Source organism: Brachionichthys hirsutus, chromosome 20, assembly GCF_040956055.1.
Source record: "Brachionichthys hirsutus isolate HB-005 chromosome 20, CSIRO-AGI_Bhir_v1, whole genome shotgun sequence".
Lineage (NCBI taxonomy): Eukaryota > Metazoa > Chordata > Actinopteri > Lophiiformes > Brachionichthyidae > Brachionichthys > Brachionichthys hirsutus.
In genome coordinates, this window is record NC_090916.1 from 5,172,257 (window position 1) to 5,192,583 (window position 20,327).

The 20,327-nt window shown below is 41.4% G+C and overlaps 3 protein-coding genes across 4 annotated transcripts in view; 1 reads left to right on the forward strand and 2 right to left on the reverse strand.

Annotated features, from left to right (window-relative positions):
* ccdc85cb (coiled-coil domain containing 85C, b) overlaps window positions 1-4,921 on the reverse strand; it is a 30,885-nt gene extending 25,964 nt beyond the window's left edge. The window contains exon 1 of the mRNA XM_068754005.1: window positions 3,620-4,921. Coding sequence (XP_068610106.1) covers window positions 3,620-4,325 — 706 coding nt within the window. The 5' untranslated portion in view covers window positions 4,326-4,921. The remainder of the gene's footprint in view (window positions 1-3,619) is intronic.
* Window positions 4,922-5,667: 746 nt separating this feature from the next.
* On the reverse strand, window positions 5,668-11,253 carry LOC137909537 (cholesterol 24-hydroxylase-like). 2 transcript variants are annotated; one of them, XM_068754003.1, is made up of 15 exons: window positions 11,105-11,253; window positions 10,785-10,862; window positions 10,563-10,644; window positions 10,286-10,359; window positions 9,291-9,377; window positions 9,023-9,161; window positions 8,753-8,863; window positions 8,505-8,667; window positions 7,568-7,633; window positions 7,324-7,396; window positions 7,151-7,235; window positions 6,949-7,059; window positions 6,524-6,612; window positions 6,343-6,409; window positions 5,668-6,254 (listed from the first exon to the last, which is right to left on the reverse strand). In XM_068754003.1, the coding sequence occupies exons 1-15, from the start codon at window positions 11,251-11,253 to the stop codon at window positions 6,105-6,107; spliced, it is 1,524 nt and encodes a 507-aa protein (XP_068610104.1). In that variant the 3' UTR covers window positions 5,668-6,104. The 2 variants fall into 2 exon arrangements, with proteins under 2 accessions (XP_068610104.1, XP_068610105.1); XM_068754004.1 differs by lacking the exon at window positions 10,785-10,862.
* Window positions 11,254-13,511: 2,258 nt separating this feature from the next.
* LOC137909014 (cholesterol 24-hydroxylase-like) lies at window positions 13,512-18,858 on the forward strand. Its single transcript, XM_068753417.1, has 15 exons — window positions 13,512-13,660; window positions 13,982-14,059; window positions 14,195-14,276; window positions 14,465-14,538; window positions 14,819-14,905; window positions 15,035-15,173; window positions 15,331-15,441; window positions 15,527-15,689; window positions 16,432-16,497; window positions 16,672-16,744; window positions 16,830-16,914; window positions 17,006-17,116; window positions 17,409-17,497; window positions 17,612-17,678; window positions 17,767-18,858. Exons 1-15 carry the CDS (start codon window positions 13,512-13,514, stop codon window positions 17,914-17,916), a joined length of 1,524 nt encoding a protein of 507 aa, XP_068609518.1. The 3' UTR covers window positions 17,917-18,858.
* The last annotated feature ends 1,469 nt before the right edge of the window (window positions 18,859-20,327 follow it).

Below are 20,327 nucleotides of genomic sequence, written 5' to 3' on the forward strand. Positions count from 1 at the left end.
TGGCAGCGCTTCCTTTTAGAATGCGCCAACGTCTTTTTGGGAGTCGCGATGAAGCCCCCTTAGAGGGGTCCCTCTTAACAAGATGGGCAAATCAGTTTCTTGGAGCACAGAAGTCCGAGTGGACAAACAGGATATGATGCCATTTCTTACAGCTCCACCGACAAACCACACAATGGCTTAAAGCACAGCCAAGAGGAACACACCATTGTACTGTAAATGCTCGGGTTTCCTTTGAAACGCCCACGAAGTCTAACTTCAAATGTGTTTGATTCAAGTTTATTTTTTTTTTTTAAAAACACAAGAGAAATATGACAGGACTGTTTTTGATTTTGCAGTGATTTAAACAAAGAAACGGGGCTTTTGATCGTGTCCCATGAAAAGTAACACCGACAAGATCTTTTAATTCAAGACTACACTCTCAATAAAGCGGCTGAGATGCAGGATCCAACGAGTAAAGTTCATCGATGGTTCAGCTCAAGAGGGAAATGACTAACAGTTATCAAGGCACTGTCTGAATTGTTCTGGCACGATGAAACACAAACACTGGTCGCTAACTGGGAGGGCTGGTTCTGCAGTTTCATTGTGAGCTTTTAGGTCACGTCACTCCCCAAGGGAAACTGAAAAGGAAACTGAAAAGAGAATGAGATAGAGGGAGAGACACTGCTAGACCAGGAAGGGAAATCACTGTGGCACCTCATATATTACCCTATTGAAAGGCCTGGTGCTAAATAGCCCAATTTAAACATGTAATGTGGCTTCATTAGGGCTAGATTGATCTCCAATGTGTAGGTTTAAACTGAGTCAACAGAAAGATAGCAAGGCAGTGATCACAGGTACAGCTGGTTAGTGGAGGATTAATATGGCTCTAATGAAATCTTTGTGCTCCAAGTCTCATGCGTCTTAGTCACCAGTGACTCACTAACCCACCTGACTGGTTTCTGAGAGCCAAAAGCAACTGATTGGACACACAGAGTTGTAGTAAGGAGGTTTGAAATGTACAAAGGCACGGGCCAGAAAATGGCTGAGCAAAGTGCGTCTTTGCAAAATGTTTAGCTCTGGAAGATTAGTTGCGTCGTGATTTCCCGACCAGGAGCTGAACATCAGAACGCCTCGGGTTTCCCTGCACAGCTGGACTGATGTCCATTTACCAAGTCAATGTTTTATTTACTCAAGTGTTTTCATGGGTCTCATGGGTTTTCATTGAAAAATACAATCCTCTACTCGGTATTGCATTGCCCCTTTGATTACATTAAAAGTGTACGTCTGGGGTTTCATGTCATTCTCTTTCTTTAATCTCTGCCGGGCCTCCTTATCTGCCGTGTTCCTTTAAAAGCGTGTGGCAGATAGAAGACCAGCCGAATGTGTGAGGGTCTGGTAAAAGGTGGATAAGCATTGCTGGAGAGAGGACAGCTCATCTGGACTATGTCAAAGCAGCAGTTGGCCATCTTGACTTGGCTTCACTTTGTCTTTTCCTCCCAATTGCGCCGGCGTCTGTGTGGCATTATCGGGGAGACAAAGGCCAGCTTCTTTGTGACAGTGTCATATTTCAGGCGGTCTTTGACTGGAGTTGGGTTCTAGACCACCAAAAGCAAATGCAGCCATTGAGAAGGCTGGAAATTAATAGTCCCAATTTATGAAACACAGGGGTAGCAAGTTTCAACGTAGCCCCTGCTGTCGTCTTTTTTGTTTTCTTCAGGAACGAAGCCTTCTTTATTCTCACACACACCAGCGTGTCCCCAGGAAGGGGGAGCAATGAATTAAATTAAGCAGACAGCAGGATGTCTCTGAAACCCAGCCTTCTTTGAGCTCAATCTGCCCTCTACCACCCCACCCCACCCCCTGGCCTCCCAGCCAACCCTCAACCGTCTTTCTACCACTCCCCCCAAGAACCATTGTGGGCCCTTTGGCGGGCCCCTCTTTCATAACCTCCTCTTTCAGGGCCTCTTTTTATTCTGAATACCAAGATGTCCAATTTCACATTTGCCAAAAAAGATCCACAACAATAGAATTGACCAAAAATATATATAAACCACGAGCTTCTAACTCAAGGTTTTACTCTTCGGCAAGCAAGAGCATCATCACCTCTCATCCTCTTCTTCCAAACTGTGCATTCACTTGACTGGCAATCAGTTAGCTGCTCATTTAGCACTTGAGAGGCAGACCATTGGCTTGTCTCCTTAATGCCCACGGGAGCCAATGGCATTTGGACGGCATTAAATAACGTCACTCTGCAGGCCTCACATGATCAGAGCTGACCTCAGAACATGGTCACTGGATTGGGTTTCAGGGCAGCCGATTAGAGCAGATCTGTGCTGCTGATGAATTATCTTACCAGTTAAAGCCTGCAGAAGCTGGTGTAGAACTGCAGGCAATTAAATTTCACATTCAAACATGCCTTTGAGATGTTCTGTGTGACGGGAGCAATGAACACTTGTTTGCTCCAGCTGCTTCTGGTCACAGCTGTCCAGTTTGTGTAATGACAGATTAGGATCAATGGACTGTAGTATTGCTTTGTTGTTGGTTTTATTGATTGCTGTTGATTCACTGGTCTGTGTGTGTGTGTGTGCGTGCACTTCCATAATTAAGGCTTTTCCTAATGCGTCCTTCAACACTCCCAACCTTCATGGTTTTTACAGCAAACAATTTCAGGAATGTTTGTGGGATAATATGTGATCTGATTTGATGCTGCTGAGACCCCGTCCTTGTAAATCAGGGCAAAATGAAATATATAATGTTAAACTGGATGAAACAAAATTTATCCCCCCTCGCCAAACAGATCATGGCGAGTTATCAGGCCATCGCTAAACGAGGCTTAGTGTCCTCCTATTCCATCAGGACGTTTTCATTCCAGCTCGGAGCTTTCAGTCGCATATTTAGCTCTTTGAACAGGGACATTGATTTCTGGTCCCATGCCATGTATTTCCAACAGGGCCCTAAGCAGGCATAAGTGCTCTTCCAAAAGCAAAAGACGACAATAATAATCAGCGAGCGACCTCAACAGTGATAGACTCCCTCGAGCCCCATTTAAAAGCCCTTAAGAAAAAAAGTCCTCTTCCTTAAGGACATAAATCAGCTCAGATAGACATGAGGAGGATGCTGTGTGTGCATATGTCTGTAGTCTGTGTTATAATCACCCCAATCAAGACTTTACGATAAGATTAAGACCCCCCCACCCAATGTTAATCCTTAGCAGCAGTTTTGATCAGCATATGTTGTGGGTGCAATCACACACGGGAGAGGAGTGTCCTCTGGGAGCTCAATTATACAGAGAGACATTATGAGATCCGTCTTTAAAGTTAAGGGGCAAGTTAAATAATCACAACGCATGAGAGCAGCTTGTCGGCATAAAAAAAATAAAAAGGACAAATTTAATCAGAAATATAGATATTTATTTTAAATAAAAGAATAGTTTTTAAGTTAGAAATGTCTGGCCGGATTGTGTTGAATCTCAGCCGTGCGTCCTACTATCCGTATATCCTCCTGAGACCCAGCCCGTTGACATGCGTCCTCTGTAATGGACAAATGTCCACTCCAGAGGACAGACACGCTGACTGGCTGGGTCTCAGGAGGATATGGCAGCCAGGTGTTTCCACTGGAACGGGGAAGCTTGTTTACTCACCATTCAGCCCATTGGGGATGCTCCTGTGATGATGCGGTGCCGACAGGTCATCCATGGACCTCCTCATGGTGGGGCCCATCTTACTGCTGTCTGAGGTGGGCTTGTGGTTGTGATGGTCGGGGCTCCCGGCGCTACCTGTGCTGGACGTGCTGCTCCCATCTCCAACGTCCCTCACCGTGCCGGTGCCACCGTTCAGGTTGGTCAAGCTGGACTGACTGTCTATGGAACTCCTGGACCCTGCTCCATTCCTCTCCTCGTCCAGCATCAGGATGATCTCCTTCAGCTCAGAGTTCTCCCTCGACACGGCCTCCTGATTGGCCTCCAACTCCTTCAGCTTCATCATGTAGGCGCCCACCTCCTTCCACATGGCGCTGGCGGTGTAGCGGCCGAAGCGCTGCCACTCCCGGGACAGCTTCTTGCCCTTCTGCCGGTCGTCGTCCAGGAAGCAGCAGAGCTCCCGGAGCTCGTGGTTGTCATCTTGCATCTTCTGATTGATCTCCTTCAAGCTGCGGATTTCGTGCAGGTGCATCTGCAGCCGCCGGTTGATGTCTTTCATCATGTTTCCGTGCTCGATCATCAAGCTCATCTTCTCGCCGTCGACCCTCCTCAACCTGCGGAGCAGCTCGTCTCTGCTGCACCGCAGCAGCTCCTCATCCGTCAGATGGCTCACATCCTCCATGGGTCCCTCAGACAGATTTTTAGCCATGGCTCTGTTGTCTTGGTTTGTTGAAAAAGACGGATTGAAATTACTTGTCCAAACTCATTTAATCAAGTCTTAGTTTGTTAGATTGTGTCAAATTACATTGTCCAAAAAATGTGAAAGTCCTCCCTTTTCAACAGGCCAGCTTAAAGGAAAATATTATTATGACGCTTCAGGGAATGAAATAAAAGCCCCCACCAATACTTCACAGGTAAAATCCTCTATACATTTCGCTTGCAAACACCGGTTCTTGCATTCGGCCAGTAGCGCATCATTTTTTATATCGATTACCAGTGATCTTCCGTTCAGGTCTCCGTCAGCGGCGCCGAGTCCCGTCAACACAAACCGTGTCCCGTCGCAATGTGCGCCGTTTCTGCTGCACATCGCTCCATTTGAACGATGCTTTCATACAAAACACACTAAACCTAAGACTATTTAAACAACATGTGTTTAATCGAACTGGTAGAAATGCACGTAAAAAAAATTACACCTCTAAAAAAAAATCCGACTTTTTTTTTTTTTTTTTTTTTTTACCGGCAGCGCATTCCTGGACGCGCTTTTACCGTCAGCGACCGACGCTCCTCGGATAAGCCTCTTCACTGAGATGGTGAGTTTGTTGGACGGAGGATTCAAGCTGTTCCAGGATCAGCGGCCGACCCCTCCTCCTCCTCCTCCTCTTCCTCTTCCTCCTCCTCCTCCACTCGAGTTTAAAATGATTCAAGAGGCTCTTTTGCCAAGCCGTCCAATCAAGGCGTGGGAGAGAGGAGTGGGTTGCAGGTACGAAAACAGCCGCTGAGGACTCTGAAAGCGCAGGCTCGTCCCTCTTAAAGGCACATCAACAAGTAAAAAAATACATTTAACTTTAAAAAATACACAGCTTTATAAAGTATGGCGCAAAAGGATATGTAAAACATGCATCTTATTTTGCATGAGTGAACAAATCGAAAATGTCGGCATAGACCTCTCACGACACTGATTCACATTCACCAGCATTTTAGTCATGAAAAAAATGAAAACACAATCCTTCAACGAAATTTACACGAGTGTTTGCTTTTTAAGCGTAAATTCCCTTCATAGGGGAGTTGAACAGGTGCGTCAGATATCTCTTTTTAATACTCGCGGCGCCCCCTGGTGGTAGATTATTGGTAATAAACAAACATGGCTGCTCGAGTTGATCAAAGATCACTGCACAGAAAGCATGAAAACAAATACAGCTGCAGGTGGAAACAGATACAGACAAATGCATTAATTTAGGTTTGTATCAAGCAAAAGAGGGATTCCGTAAATGTTATTGTCTATTTATTTTTCAGTGAATTCAAGACAGAAAACATCGAAATCAGAATCAGAATCAGAATCAGAAGTAGTTTATTGTCATTGTCAATGAGATTTCACTGACGAGGAATGTTTCTCGGTGAAGTCATGCTACATGTAACAGTAATGACAAAATACAAAAAACATACAAGTACAAAACATAGTTTGCATCAGTCATAATGAGAAAATATTTACCTTCTGTGATTTATTTTTATTTGCTTAAAACTTGTATCATCAAATATTTTTATATTAGTGTTAAATGTTCAAAAGCCAAATGTTTAGCTAAGCAGATTTAGGTACGAATAATACTGTAAGTTATCCAGTTTTCCCACACCCTCATGCATCTATCAATCTAATGAGCAATGCTGATACTGTGTTCCTTGAAAACAAAAAGAAGAAGCAATGAAGCAACACACATTTTACTTAGAGCTGCGGTACAGAGTTCTATTATCAATATGGTACTGCATATTTATTTTATTTGTTAAGATCCCTGTGGTTCATGTAGCACATCACTCCACTCCTCGGCCTGAGAGTTCCGGTATCATGGATCTCAAAAGTCTGTCCTGGTAAAAGGTTGAAGTCAAACCTCTGGAGCAGCTTGGCCATCACCACTTTAGCTTCCATCTGTAATCACCACAACACCCACTGAGTTAACTCTGTGTTGTTGTCAGGTTATATGTTTGTGTTGAGTTTCATGAGAGTAAATACCCACCTGAGCAAAAGTCTTTCCCACGCATGAGCGTGGACCGATGGAAAAAGGGAAGTAGCAGTAGTAAGGTCTGCAGATCAGAGAAGGAATAGTTCATTAAAATACACACCACTTTCCTTTTTCTATCTGAACCTATGATCAGTGTCTGCATGTCATTGTGTGGCATTAGCTTCACGCGACTTACTTTGGTGCATCTGGGTGAAATCTGTCAGGATCAAATGTCAGCGGGTCTTTGAAGAATCGATCCAATCGACCAGTCACGTAGGTGTTGAACTGAAGTTTAGAATAAAATGTGTTAATATTTCTACAGCAGATTATTTTTATGCTGTCAGTATTTTATATTGAAGTGACTGATGTTCATGTCCTTCATATATGCACACACACAAAGCTCAGGGCATGGTACCATCTTCAATAGTGTTTAAATACTCCCTGTTATACACTCAGACAGTATGGAGCACATTCTGTCTACAAGGAGGGCGATCAAGCAAGTTTTATCTTTTTTTAAGTGCATGTGTAAAAGGTAACATGCTTCTGTTACACCTCTGAGCCTTGTGGAACATAGTCTAGACTTGAATCACATGCTGGAATGTCTGATGGCTCCTGTCTCACCATACATGTGACTCCCGCGGGTATCTTGATGCCGTCAATGACAAGGTCAACCAGTAGATCACGAGATGTGCCTGGAGCTGGCGGATAAAGTCTCAGAGTCTCTTTTAGCACCTCGTGTAGGTTCAGAAACAAGAGATGAGATACACTTTAGTAAAACTGCAGTGAATGTAGGCAAGTTAAAAAATTACTTCATGAAACATACCTGTGAAAGGTAGACCAGATTTCCCAGATTATCGTAACTGATGTCCTGTTTCATCCCGATGACATCATCCACCTCTTTCTTTACTCTGAGAAATAAAATAAAAAAGACAAGCAGCTGAAGAAACCACCACTCAATAGCTTCATTGTGCTTTTCAATGCATAATCAAGTCTCACTTCTCCAGTATGTCAGGATGTCTTGCAAGTTCCATGAGACAAAAAGTCAGCTGACTGGCTATAGTCTCCTGTCCTAAAATGTGACAAACAGCAAAGTGAATCATCACCATAATAATGTCATCATAATTCATCTCTATACCAAGAAGTGGATCTTAAAATAACTGTTATCCTAAAACACACTAAAATGTCTTTATCTTTACTTTGGAGAACTTCTCCCATTAAAGCAGAAACAACAGAGACTCACCCGCAATTAAAAATCCCATAAAATTGTCCACCATGCACTCTTCATCTTCTGGAGTCATGCTTTCCTCTGGAATGATAAGAATACAAGATGGAACTAGTAATCAAAACCCAGTCATGTGATCATTCACTCTCCACCTGTCCCTCCTCACCTGTTTGTCAGCCACTCACTCATCAGAACTAACTCCACTCACCATTTGCCACAACTCAGTTTTCTAATTAACCCCCAATTTTTTCTACTCCCCATCACGCACTCCCAGCTCGATTGTTCGTTGTCAGGAATGCGATACCTTCCAGCCTGTTTTTGAGTATCCCTTCTGAGAATCTAGACTTCCATTCACCACCATGAGCTTCGTTTGCACTTTGCTGGATATCCTCTGCCCATCTTCTGCCCTGCGTTTTTGCTGATTCATTTATGTAATCCCGTTAACTTTTGAGAGTGATCCGGATGCCCGTCTGGATACAAAAGAAATACGGAAAAAAACGTTCCGATAAGAACTATCATGCAAAATGTCTTCTGGATCTGATCCAGAATGAGGTCAATACAAAATTTGAAATGCTAACATTGAAAACTCCATTTAGATTTTAAATATTTATTTCTGGCCCTGCTTTGAGCTGGCATCTCATCCGGGGTGTATCCCGCCTCTCGCCCATAGCCAGCTGGACTAGATGCAAGCAACGATCACGACTCTTAATAAGCGGCTGCAGACGAGACAATTACTATTATCTCGTCTTCAAGGAGATGAATGAATAAATATCTGTTTCTGAATTTTATTTTACTTTTTATTGGTTGTTTATGGAAACACAGATACACACACACATTTTTATCATGAAATTGACAGTTCTAATCTAGAAACTATTACCGGTATTCTAAATTGTAATGAGCCCAAAACAACTGAGGAATGTTTTTTATTTTCTTATGTAACTTTTTAATACATTACCTTCTCCTGCAGCTTTGATGATATGTGTCAGAATGTCTTTGGGGACGTCATCACCATTTTGCATGGCAGCCCTCCTGTCATTAATCCACTGAGCTCCAGATGTGCGCAGCAGTCGGCAAGCTTCCCTGACTTCTCTAATGAATGGTCGGTTCTTTGGATTGAACTGCCAATGCATGGTTTTAAGATCCAACACAGTTGGCAATATTTTTATCAAACAAACTGAAAACAAACATGCAGTGAGATATTACCTGAAAAAACATGAATCTCATATTACACGCCATCCCTTTAAGAGAGGTCTCCACAGCTTGAGGGAAAGGTGATGTGTTCTGCAGCAGGTTTGAATCCACTCCAAAAGCAACCTGACAGTTACAAAGAAGATTCCCATTAACAGGTAGACGGTAACACAACTTGATGATATGACCTTTAGTGATAAGCTGCTGCTTCAGTGACATAAAAAAAAAAACGCTTTCGATCGAGGCTCCTGCAGAGGAAGCTGCAAAACAGACGATGCTAAATACCTTAGCAATAGCATCCATGGTAACACAGTGGAATAGGCGGCGCATGCTGACTTCTGTTTTGTTGTCAGACACTTCTGAAAGTTTATCCATCAGCTTCTCTGCCACTTCATTGAAGGTGCCCATCAGGCCTTTTAAATACCTGCAAATAATGGTAGATTTAGAGATGGTGTTCAGAACAGAGCTATAAAGCTCTGCAGAAATGATGTAACAGGAGAATATGTTTCAAAAACAAACTAATTATTCACAGATAACTAACTAAATAACTTACAGGCCGCAGAATGCCGGGTCCATAATTCTGCGTTGTTTATACCAGTGGTCATTGTCCACTACAGTTATAAGGCTATTACCCAGGAACCTTGAGGAAAGACATGGAAAACAATCCTTTCAAATAAGCAAAACAAGCTTGTAAATGAGTTGCCAGAATAGGCTTGGACTCTTAGATTCACTGGTAAGACAAAAAGAAGTATCTAACATATATAAATAGTTGAGATGATGATTCAGTGTAAAATATATCTGTGTAATGTGAGTACTGCAATGAACAAGCAGCATAATCAATGACTTGTCATGCCATAGCAGGTAACCAGGATGGTTTAATGAGTCTTTATGACCAACCAAGTCGGTCATAAAGGTCACAAGTGGTGATGAAGTGCTTTGAGAAACTGATTCTTATCGGCAGGGAGGAGGTGGAGAGGGTGGCGGGCTTCCACTTCCTGGGGGTACACATTGAGGAGGACCTGACCTGGAGTGTGAACACCTCTGTGCTAATGAAAAAGGCCCAGCAGAGACTGTATTCCCTGAGGGTGCTCAGGAAAAATGACATCCCACAGAGACTGCTGGTATCCTTTTAAAGGTGCTCTACAGAGAGTAGATTGGTGTACTGTATGTGTGTGTGTGTGTTACACCAGCTGCATGGCAGCCCAGAGGAAGTCACTGCAAGAGGTCATTTAATACGGCCCAGAAGGTCATGGGATACCTCACCCCGGACACTCATTGTTTGATTTGTGACTGTCAAGCAGGCGACACAGATCTACCAGAAACCGGACAAACATACCGTGCCTTATTTATTCTTATAGTTTGCACTGATTGGGGACTTTGCAATTTCATTGCACTTGTTGTATTGACAATAAAGATCTATTCTATTCTGTAACTGAGGCATTAACAGCACCAAAATCTGTATTTGCTATTCTTATTCCAGGTTGTAAATAATGTGTGACTGAGATGTGCACAGCCTGAAGAACAAAACTAACCAGTCTGATTACCTACCTTTGACCAAACATGGAGAAGAGCTTGTTGTGGAGAAATCTATCTTTTTTGTACTTTAAGGACATCATGATTTCCTGCAATATTTTATCAGTGTTTTATATATCTTTAGAACATAATACATTGTAATTGAAAATAAATAAACTGACAGTTTAAAGCAAATGTCTTAATTATTACCGGTATGTGAGGCCTTCAATCTCCATCACAGACTTTTTTTGCACAATTAATTGCGCAATACTGTAACAACATACAACTGATACAGGGTGCAGTATTTACGTACCTTGGTTGCCTCTGGACACGATACATTGATTTGAACAATGTGCATTAAGTTTAGCCTGTAAACAGGCCCGTAAATCTCCGCCCTGTAAATCATGTAATAAAATTATATTTTAATAAAACAGGAAAAGCACAGGCAGAAACTAATAACTATCCATGTATGGAATTTACAATACAAAACATGAACAAGTGTTTGCTGCTGCTAAATGAACTTTTCTGTGCTTACCATTTCAGTAATGTGTCGTGGGGGGTTTCATCTCTTTGGAATATCATGCGAACCGTATATACATGGCCGAATAAAAAACTGTTAAAGAAAGTGGCAGATAATAATGTAATACAAAATAATAATAATAATAATAATAATAATAATAATATTAATATTAATAATAATAATAATAATAATAGTAATAATAATAATAATAATAATAATAATAGTAAAACGTATCTAAGCAGATACTTGACATCAAACATAGCTAATGTTAGATATTAGTTTGGTACTAAACCAAATAAACGAGCTGCTTTAACTTGCTAAATTTAAGTATTTACCTGTCTCTCGGTGGTCCAGGTATGTGGTCATACTTCAAATGAATGTATTTAACATAGAGGCAGTATCCAAGAAACACTATGAAAAGTACAAAGATCAGAAATATGACAGCATGAAGACCCCAGCTCAAAATCATACAGAAAAAAGCCATTTCAGTCGAGTCGAACAGATGTCGGTGAGTCGGTCAACAGAGTCTAAATAGCTTCTGTATCCAGTGTACACAGGCAAATAGCAGCACCGCCTGTCTCTCACAATACGACCGCCCTCGGTCGGAAGAGTTGGTCTCTGGAGCTCAGTGATGAAAGCACTGTCCTTGTAAACCAGTAACGCGGGCTCGCTTGTCGTAGAAGGTTTACGGTAATCTTTATTTGCAACAGCGATAGTCTCCTCCTACGAACATGTATGTATAATTGTAGTGTGCAAAGTACATTTCTATGTATGTTCATTGTATTTCATATTTTCATACCACTAGCAGACATTTACTTTTACTTTACTTTCAGAAAGGAATACAACAATTAGAAAAATAATTTTACAAAATACAAATAGAAGTGAATAGTCCTTATTTGGAGAGATGTGTTGGCGTGTTCTCACAACTTCAAAACACCTCCCACCAATCATTTGACAGGGGAATTCCTCCATAACTGAAAATAGGAACAGTATTACCAGCCGGAGCATAAAACTACGTCGGTAGATGCACTTCCCGCATCAGATCCCACTTATCCTCACTTCAGAAACTACCCTGTGGTCCAGACAATTACACCCATCTCCAGCAGCACTGCAATGACAGGATCATGGCTGATTCACACAGAAACTCATGCAGGTTTAATACAGGGGATGCCTGCAGGAGGATAAGTGACGCCGATGGGCATTGTAAATCAAATAATTGATGTTTGCTTGTGTAAATATATTATCTAATAATAAGAATACACATTCTGAGGGGATGAACAGAACTAAAGTACACACAACCAGAAGCAGTGAGCGGGATGCTAATGTGATCCCCACCTCAACCTGAGGCTGTTTTATTTTCACTTGGTAGACCAAGATGTTAATAGTGTTTCAAAGTCACAGAGTGATACACAAGGAGATACGATGTAAATCTGGTTCTCATGCACCACTTCTGTGTTGAACTGCATGAGTATTTTTCAAACTACTTAATGAGCCACTGAAAAAAGAACATTGCAAATATGTCGAACCTTTGTGAGCCAATGCAGATCCTATAATGTCAAAATTTGTTCCTCAATAAATTGGTTGATTAATACAAGGGATGCCTGCAGGAGGATAAGTGATGCCGATGGGCATTGTAAATCAAATAACTGATGTTTGCTTGTGTAAATATATCATCTAATAATAATAATACACATTCTGAGGGGATGAACAGAAGTAAAGCACACACAGCCAGAAGCAGTGAGCGGGATGATAATGTGATCCCCACCTCAACCTGAGGCTGTTTATAGACATTATTTTCGCTTGTGATTGATGGGTCTGTATAATTTTATATTATCTGACGCAGAGGAAAAGTTCAGTCTTCAATACTTTTATTGCTCAGAAAAGTGTTCTTACTGTTTAATTGTGTTAATTTACAGCACTTTATATGGACCGGATGTTTTGTTTAATTTTCTAATTATTTGGAGATTGACAACAGAACACAGCAATACCCCCCCCCCCCCCCCCCCCCCTGGTGGTCGAAATTAAATGTTGCAGGCAGCACAGACAGCAAAAATGGAAATAGTTCGGGTTGCATCTGTTCAAGTCTGTTAAAAACAATACAGTACTTTATAAAGATGGTGAGTTTGTTGTTGGACGGAGGATTCAAGCTGTTCCAGGCAGCCAGTTCTGAATCAGCGGCCAACCCCTCCTCCTCCTCCTCCTCCTCCTCCTCCCGCTCCTCCTCCTCCTCCTGCTCCTCCTGCTGCCTCTCTTCCCCACTCGAGTTTGAAATGATTCAAGAGGATTTTTGCCAAGACGGCCAATACATTTAACTTTAAAAATATCACAGCATTATGGCGCATAAAGGATATGTGCGTTAGGCATCTCTTTTTAATACTCGCGGCGCCCCCTGGTGGGGGAGTATTGGTAATAAACAAACATGGCTGTTCGAGTTGATCAAAAATCACTGCACAGAAAGCCTGAAAACAAATAAAAGACACACAAAATATTTATGATTGAGTAATAATTGCGTTTTCTCCTATGATTAAAGTAATTTGTTTCACACTTTCATACCGGAGAGGTCCGGTATCACGGATGTCAAAACTCTGTCCTGGCGCTTTAATCACGGAGCTCCAGAGACGGGCGCTCGTATTGTGAGAAAGGCGGTGCTGCTATTTGCCTGTGTACACTGGCCAGTGGGCACAGAAGCCATTTGGGCGACTCTGTTGACCGACTCACCGACATCTGTTCGACTCGACTGAAATGGCTTTTTTCCGTATGATTTTGAGCTGGGGTCTTCATGCTGTCGTATTTCTGCTCTTTGTACTTTTCATAGTGTTTCTTGGATACTGCCTCTATATTAAATACACTCATTTGAAGTATGACCACATACCTGGACCGCCGAGAGACAGGTAAATACTTAGATTTAGCAGGTTAAAGCATGTTGTTTATTGTTTTAGTCCTGCTGTGTAAGGTTAACTGACGGTAACCAATGAGAGTACATTAAGGTTGAGAGAGAGGGGGGGGGGGGGGGGGGGGGATGTAAGAGAGACAAGGAAGTTGTTCAGTAAAGAGAAGTTAACGACAAACAGAGCAACTTAACCAACATAACAAGAACCAAACTAATATCTAACATTACCTATGTTTGATGTCAAGTATCTTAGATACGTTTTACTATTATTATTATAATTATTATTTTGTATTATATTATTATCTGCCACTTTCTTTGACAGTTTTTTATTTGGCCATGCATATACGGTTCGCATGATATTGCAAAGAGATGAAACCCCCCACGACACATTACTGAAATGGTAAGCACAGAAAAGTTCATTCAGCGGCAGCGAACATTTGTTCATGTTTTTTTACTAGTAAAAACATGCAGTACATTCCTGCATGGGCAGGAATGTACTGCATGTTAATATATAATTTCGTTACATGATTTACAGGGCGGAGATTTACGGGCCTGCTTACAGGATAAACTTAGCGCATATTGTTCTAATCAATGTGACGTGTCCAGAGGCAACCAAGGTAAGTAAATACTGCACCCTGTATCAGTTGTATGTTGTTACAGGATTGCGCAATAAATTGTGCAAAAGGTCTGGGATAGAGATTGAAGGCCTTATGTAATAATTGAAAACATTGCTTTAAACTGTAAGTTTTTTTATTTTTAATGAAAATGTTCTAAAGATACATAAAACACAGATAAAATATTGCAGGAAATCCTGATGTCCTTAAAGTACACAAAAGATAAATTTCTCCACAACAAGCTCTTCTCCATGTTTGGTCAAAGGTAGGTAATCAGACTGGTGAGTTTTATTATTCAGGCTGTACACATACACATATATTGTTAGACATTATTTACTACCTGGAATAGCAAAGACAGACTTTGGTGCTGTTGATGCCTCAGTTATAGAATAGAATAGATCTTTATTGTCAATACAACAAGTACAACATTACAACAATGAAATTAGTCTTACCAGTGAACTTAAGAGTCCAAGCCTATTCTGGCAACTCATTTACAATCTTGTTTTGCTGATTTGAAAGGATTGTTTTCCATGTCTTTTGTCAAGGTTCATGGGTAATAACCTTATATCTGCATTGGACAATGACCACTGGTATAAACAACGCAGAATTATGGACCCGGCATTCAGCGGCCTGTAAGTTATTTAGTTATTTATCTGTGAATAATTAGTTTGTTTTTGGAGTGTATTCTCCTGTTACATCATTTCTGCAGAGCTTTATAGCTCTGTTCTGAACACCATCTCTAAATCTACCATTATTTGCAGGTATTTAAAAGGCCTGATGGGCACCTTCAATGAAGTGGCAGAGAAGCTGATGAATAAACTTTCAGAGTTGTCTGACAACAAAACAGAAGCCAACATGCTCCACCTATTCAACTGTGTTACCATGGATGTTATTGCTAAGGTATTTAGCATCGTCTGTTTTGCTTCCTCTGCAGGAGCCTCGATCGAAAGCGTTTTTTTTTTTTATGTCACTGAAGCAGCAGCTTATCACTAAAGGTCATATCATCAAGTTGTGTTACCGTCTACCTGTTAATGGGAATCTTCTTTGTAACTGTCAGGTTGCTTTTGGAGTGGATTTAAACCTGCTGCAGAACACATCACCTTTCCCTCGAGCTGTTGAGACCTGTCTTAAAGGGATGGTGTGTAATATCAGAGACATGTTTTTTCAGGTAATATCTCACTGCATGTTTGTTTTCAGTTTGTTTGCTAAAAATATTGCAAACTGTGTTGGAGCCTAAAACCATGCATTGGCAGTTCAATCCAAAGAACCGACCATTCATTAGAGAAGTCAGGGAAGCTTGCCGACTGCTGCGCACATCTGGAGCTCAGTGGATTAATGACAGGAGGGCTGCCATGCAAAATGGTGATGACGTCCCCAAAGACATTCTGACACAGATCATCAAAGCTGCAGGAGAAGGTAATGCAATAAAAAGTTACATAAGAAAATAAAAAACATTCCTCAGTCGTTTTGGGCTCATTACAGTTTAGAATAATAAATATGGAATCGACTACACATATTTATTCATTCATCTTCTTGAACCACTTGTTAAGAGTTGTGATCGTTGCTTGCTATGGGTGAGAGGCGGGATACACCCCGGATGAGATGCCAGCTCATGGCAGGGACAGAAATAAATATTTAAAATCTAGATGGAGTTTTCAATGTTAACATTTCAAATTTTGTAATGACCTCATTCTGGATCCGACCCAGAAGACATGTTGCATGATAGTGCTTATCCGACCTTTTTTTCCCCAGATTTTTTTTGTATCCAGACGGGCATCCGGATCACTCTCAAAATTTAATGGGATTACACAAGTGACTCAGCAAAAACGCAGGGCAGAAGATGGGCAGAGGATATCCAGCAAAGTACAAGCAAAGCTCATGGTGGTGAATGGCACCTTAGATAGATTCTCAGAAGGGATACTCAAAAACAGGCTGGAAGTATCGCATTCCTGACAACGAACAATCGAGCTGGAAGTGCGTGATGGGGAGTAGAAAAAATTAGGGGTTAATTAGAAAACTGAGTTGTGGCAAATGGTGAGTGGAGTTAGTTCTGATGAGTGAGTGGCTGACAAACAGGTGAGGAGGGACAGGTGGAGAGTGAATGATCACATGACTGGGCTTTGATTACTAGTTCCATCTTGTATTCTTATCATTCCAGAGCAAAGCATGACTCCAGAAGATGAAGAGTGCATGGTGGACAATTTTGTGGGATTTTTCATTGCGGGTGAGTCTGTGTTGTTTCTGCTTCAATGGGAGAAGTGCTCCAAAATAAATATAAAGAATACATTTTAGTGTGTTTTGGGATAACGGTTATTTTAAGATCCACTTCTTGGTATAGAGATGAATTATGATTACATTATTATGGTGATGATTCACTTTGCTGTTTGCCTCATTTTAGGGCAGGAGACTACAGCCAATCAGCTGGCTTTTTGTCTCATGGAACTTGCAAGACATCCTGACATACTGGAGAAGTGAGAATTGATTATGCATTGAAAAAAACAATGAAGCTATTGAGTGGTGGTTTCTTCAGCTGCTTGTTTTTTTTAAATTTCTCAGAGTAAAGAAAGAGGTGGATGATGTCATCGGGATGAAACAGGACATCAGTTACGATAATCTGGGAAATCTGGTCTACCTTTCACAGGTATGTTTCATGAAGTCAGTTTTTAACTTGCCTACATTCACTGCAGTTCTACTAAAGTGTATCTCATCTGTTGTTTCTGAACCTACACGAGGTGCTAAAAGAGACTCTGAGGATTTATCCAACGGCTCCGGCCACATCTCGTCATCTACCGGAAGACCTTGTCATTGACGGCATCAAGATACCAGCGGGAGTCATATGTATGGTGAGACAGGAGCCATCAGACATCCAGCATGTGATTCAAGTCTAGACTATGTTCCACAAGGCTCAGAGGTGTAACAGAAGCATGTTACCTTTTACACATGCACTTAAAAAAGAAAACATGTCCCTTTCATATGCCCCAGCTATCTATAATCTTAGTAGTTCATATTTTAGTTCCATACTGACTGAGTGTACAACAAGGAGTATTTAAATTTACACTATTGAACATGGCACAATGCCCTGAGCTTTGTGTGTGTGCATATATGAATATTAACACATATTATTCTAAACTTCAGTTCAACACCTACGTGACTGGTCGATTGGATAGATTCTTCAAGGACCCGCTGACATTTGATCCTGACAGATTTCACCCAGATGCACCAAAGTAAGTAGCGTGAAGCTAATGCCACACAATGACATGCAGACACTGATCATAGGTTCAGATAGAAAAAGGAAAGTGGTGTGTATTTTAATGAACTATTCCTTCTCTGATCTGCAGACCTTACTACTGCTACTTCCCTTTTTCCCTCGGTCCACGCTCATGCCTGGGACAGAACTTTGCTCAGGTGGGTATTTACTCTCATGAAACTCAACACAAACATGTAACCTGACAACAACACAGAGTTAACTCAGTGGGTGTTGTGGTGATTACAGATGGAAGCTAAAGTGGTGATGGCCAAGCTGCTCCAGAGGTTTGACTTCAACCTTTTACCAGGACAGACTTTTGAGATCCGTGATACTGGAACTCTCAGGCCGAGGAGTGGAGTGATGTGCTACATGAACCACAGGGATCTTAACAAATGAAATAAATATGCAGTACCATATTGATAATAGAACTCTGTACCGCCGCTCTAACTAAAATGTGTGTTGCTTCATTGCTTCTTCTTTTTGTTTTCAAGGAACACAGTATCAGCATTGCTCGTTAGAATGATCGATGCATGAGGGTGTGGGAAAACTGGATAACTTACAGTATTATTCGTACCTAAATCTGCTTAGCTAAACATTTGGCTTTTGAACATTTAACACTAATATAAACATATTGGATTATAAATTTTAAGCAAAAAAAATAAATCACAGTAGGAAAATATTTTCTCATTATGACTGATGCAAACTATATTTTCCATCTTGATTTCACTGAAAAATAAATAGATAATTGCATTTATTTTACCTCTTTTGCTTGAAAATGACCAAGATTTGTTGATACAAAGCTAAATTAATGAAACCGGCTGGAGCTGTTTCCACCTGCAGCTGCAGCAATGAAGATGTGTTTGCTCCAGCTGCTTCTGGTCACAGCTGTCCAGCTTGTGTAATGACAGATACAGTCAATGGACTGTAGTATTGCTTTGTTGTTGGTTTTATTAATTGCTGTCTTACTATTGCTATTTCACATTGCCTTGTCAATAGCAGTTTCTGCATGGAATTCTTTTCAACCGTGTAAAGGCCAGAAGGTTTGTTCTGGAGTTCACTGTGTTAATTAGAAATGCACTGGTTTTAAAGGTGAAACAATAAAACTGAAGCGGATCCTTCCCATGCTAGCCGTTACACCTGTGTGTATATCAGCATGGAGATCTGGGCAGCAACACACCCCCCCCTGTTACTGGATTATGGAGTTTCTGACCAACAGACCACAGCATGATAGATCAGGATACACCTGCTCAAGCATCGTCAGAGTCAACACAGGCGTACCACAGGGGTGTGTGCTCAGCCCATTCCTCTACTCCCTAAAATAAAATAAAGATATCATGTAATGGAAGCAAATATTATTTAAAATTGTGTACACTGGTTTGTGAATGAACATGTGTGTGTGTGTGTGTGTGTGTGTGTGTGTGCATTCCATTCCTTTCCTAATGCATCCTTCAACACTCCCAACCTTCATGGTTTTTACAGCACACAATTTCAGGAATGTTTTTGGGATAATATGTGATCTGATTTGATGCTTCCCATTTCAAATAGAGTTCTCCATTGCCTCTCAGCTGTGCCATTCTGATGAGGAGAATATGGCGCAGAAGTTTCATGTTTTATACCTTTTTCTCTTAAAAGCGTCTGATCTAATGCACTTAACAACACCATAAGGTGCACAATCTGCTAGAAACTTTTCTGTTGCCATTGTGGCTTTACTTTTGTGTTTAAGGAAGTAGACTGGCAAGGCTCCTGAAAAATCATCATTGAATAGTATAGCATACCGATGTCCACTGTCGCCTGCTGGATCTATGGGTCCTGCTAAATCCGTATGCACCAGCTCTAGGGGTTTGGTTGCTTTTGGGTCACATTTTCTGTTTCTGGTGTTTGTGGACTTTCCTTCTGTACACACATTACATTCCAGTTTTGTCTTTCCTGTGATTTTCATTCCCTCCACAACTTCAGGTAACTTTAACACATCACTGACATTACAATGCCCTAAGATTTCATGCCATGTCTTTACATCACATGTTAGGTTTACCTTGTCACAAGATTTTATGTCATTGAATGAAGTGTCATTATTTACCGTTTTCAAGTAGGAGAGTCTGTTGTATTCTTCAATAGCAAAGACAGTCCCATCTTTATGGATGAGTTCATTTTGGTCTTTCTTGAAAATCACCTGTGCTCCGTTGGTTGTGGCCGCCTTCACTGAGAAAATGCTCTGAGGATAGGATGGGCTGAGGAGAGCATCCCTCAGTGTCACGGTGGTCCACTTTCCTTGCTTGTCCTGTAGAGTGACGGTCGCGTCGCCCCTCTTTAACGCCACGTTGTTTGTTCTGGATCCATCGGCGAGTTCCCTGCAGTGCTTTCTTGGATCAAAGGTCTTGTCAAAGTGTGTGAACTTGGTCCCGTCTGTGATAATATGTGAGGTGGCTCCGCAGTCCACCAATAACTTTCCATTCATTACCTCTGTTGGTAGGAATCTCTGGCTGACTTGAAACACAAAGATTTGTTCTTCTTCGGGCTCTTCCTGTCTCTCTGCTGTCTGTTTAGCCTCATCCTTGTGTTTATTCTTCCTTCTACAGGTTTCATCACTGTGTGTTGAACTTCTGTGGTAGCTGCACCACTTTGGGGTCGTATTTTGGCCGCAGTCTTTGATGATGTGTCCGCGATTCCCACACCCATAACACGTGACTGACGTTAGGTCAACTTTCATCACGTTGTCTGCTTTTGGCTTATTTTCAAATCTCAGTCTCTTCAGAGCTATGCAGGTTGCTCTTAAACTGCGTGAATGTTATGTCTTCTGTGCTTTGAGC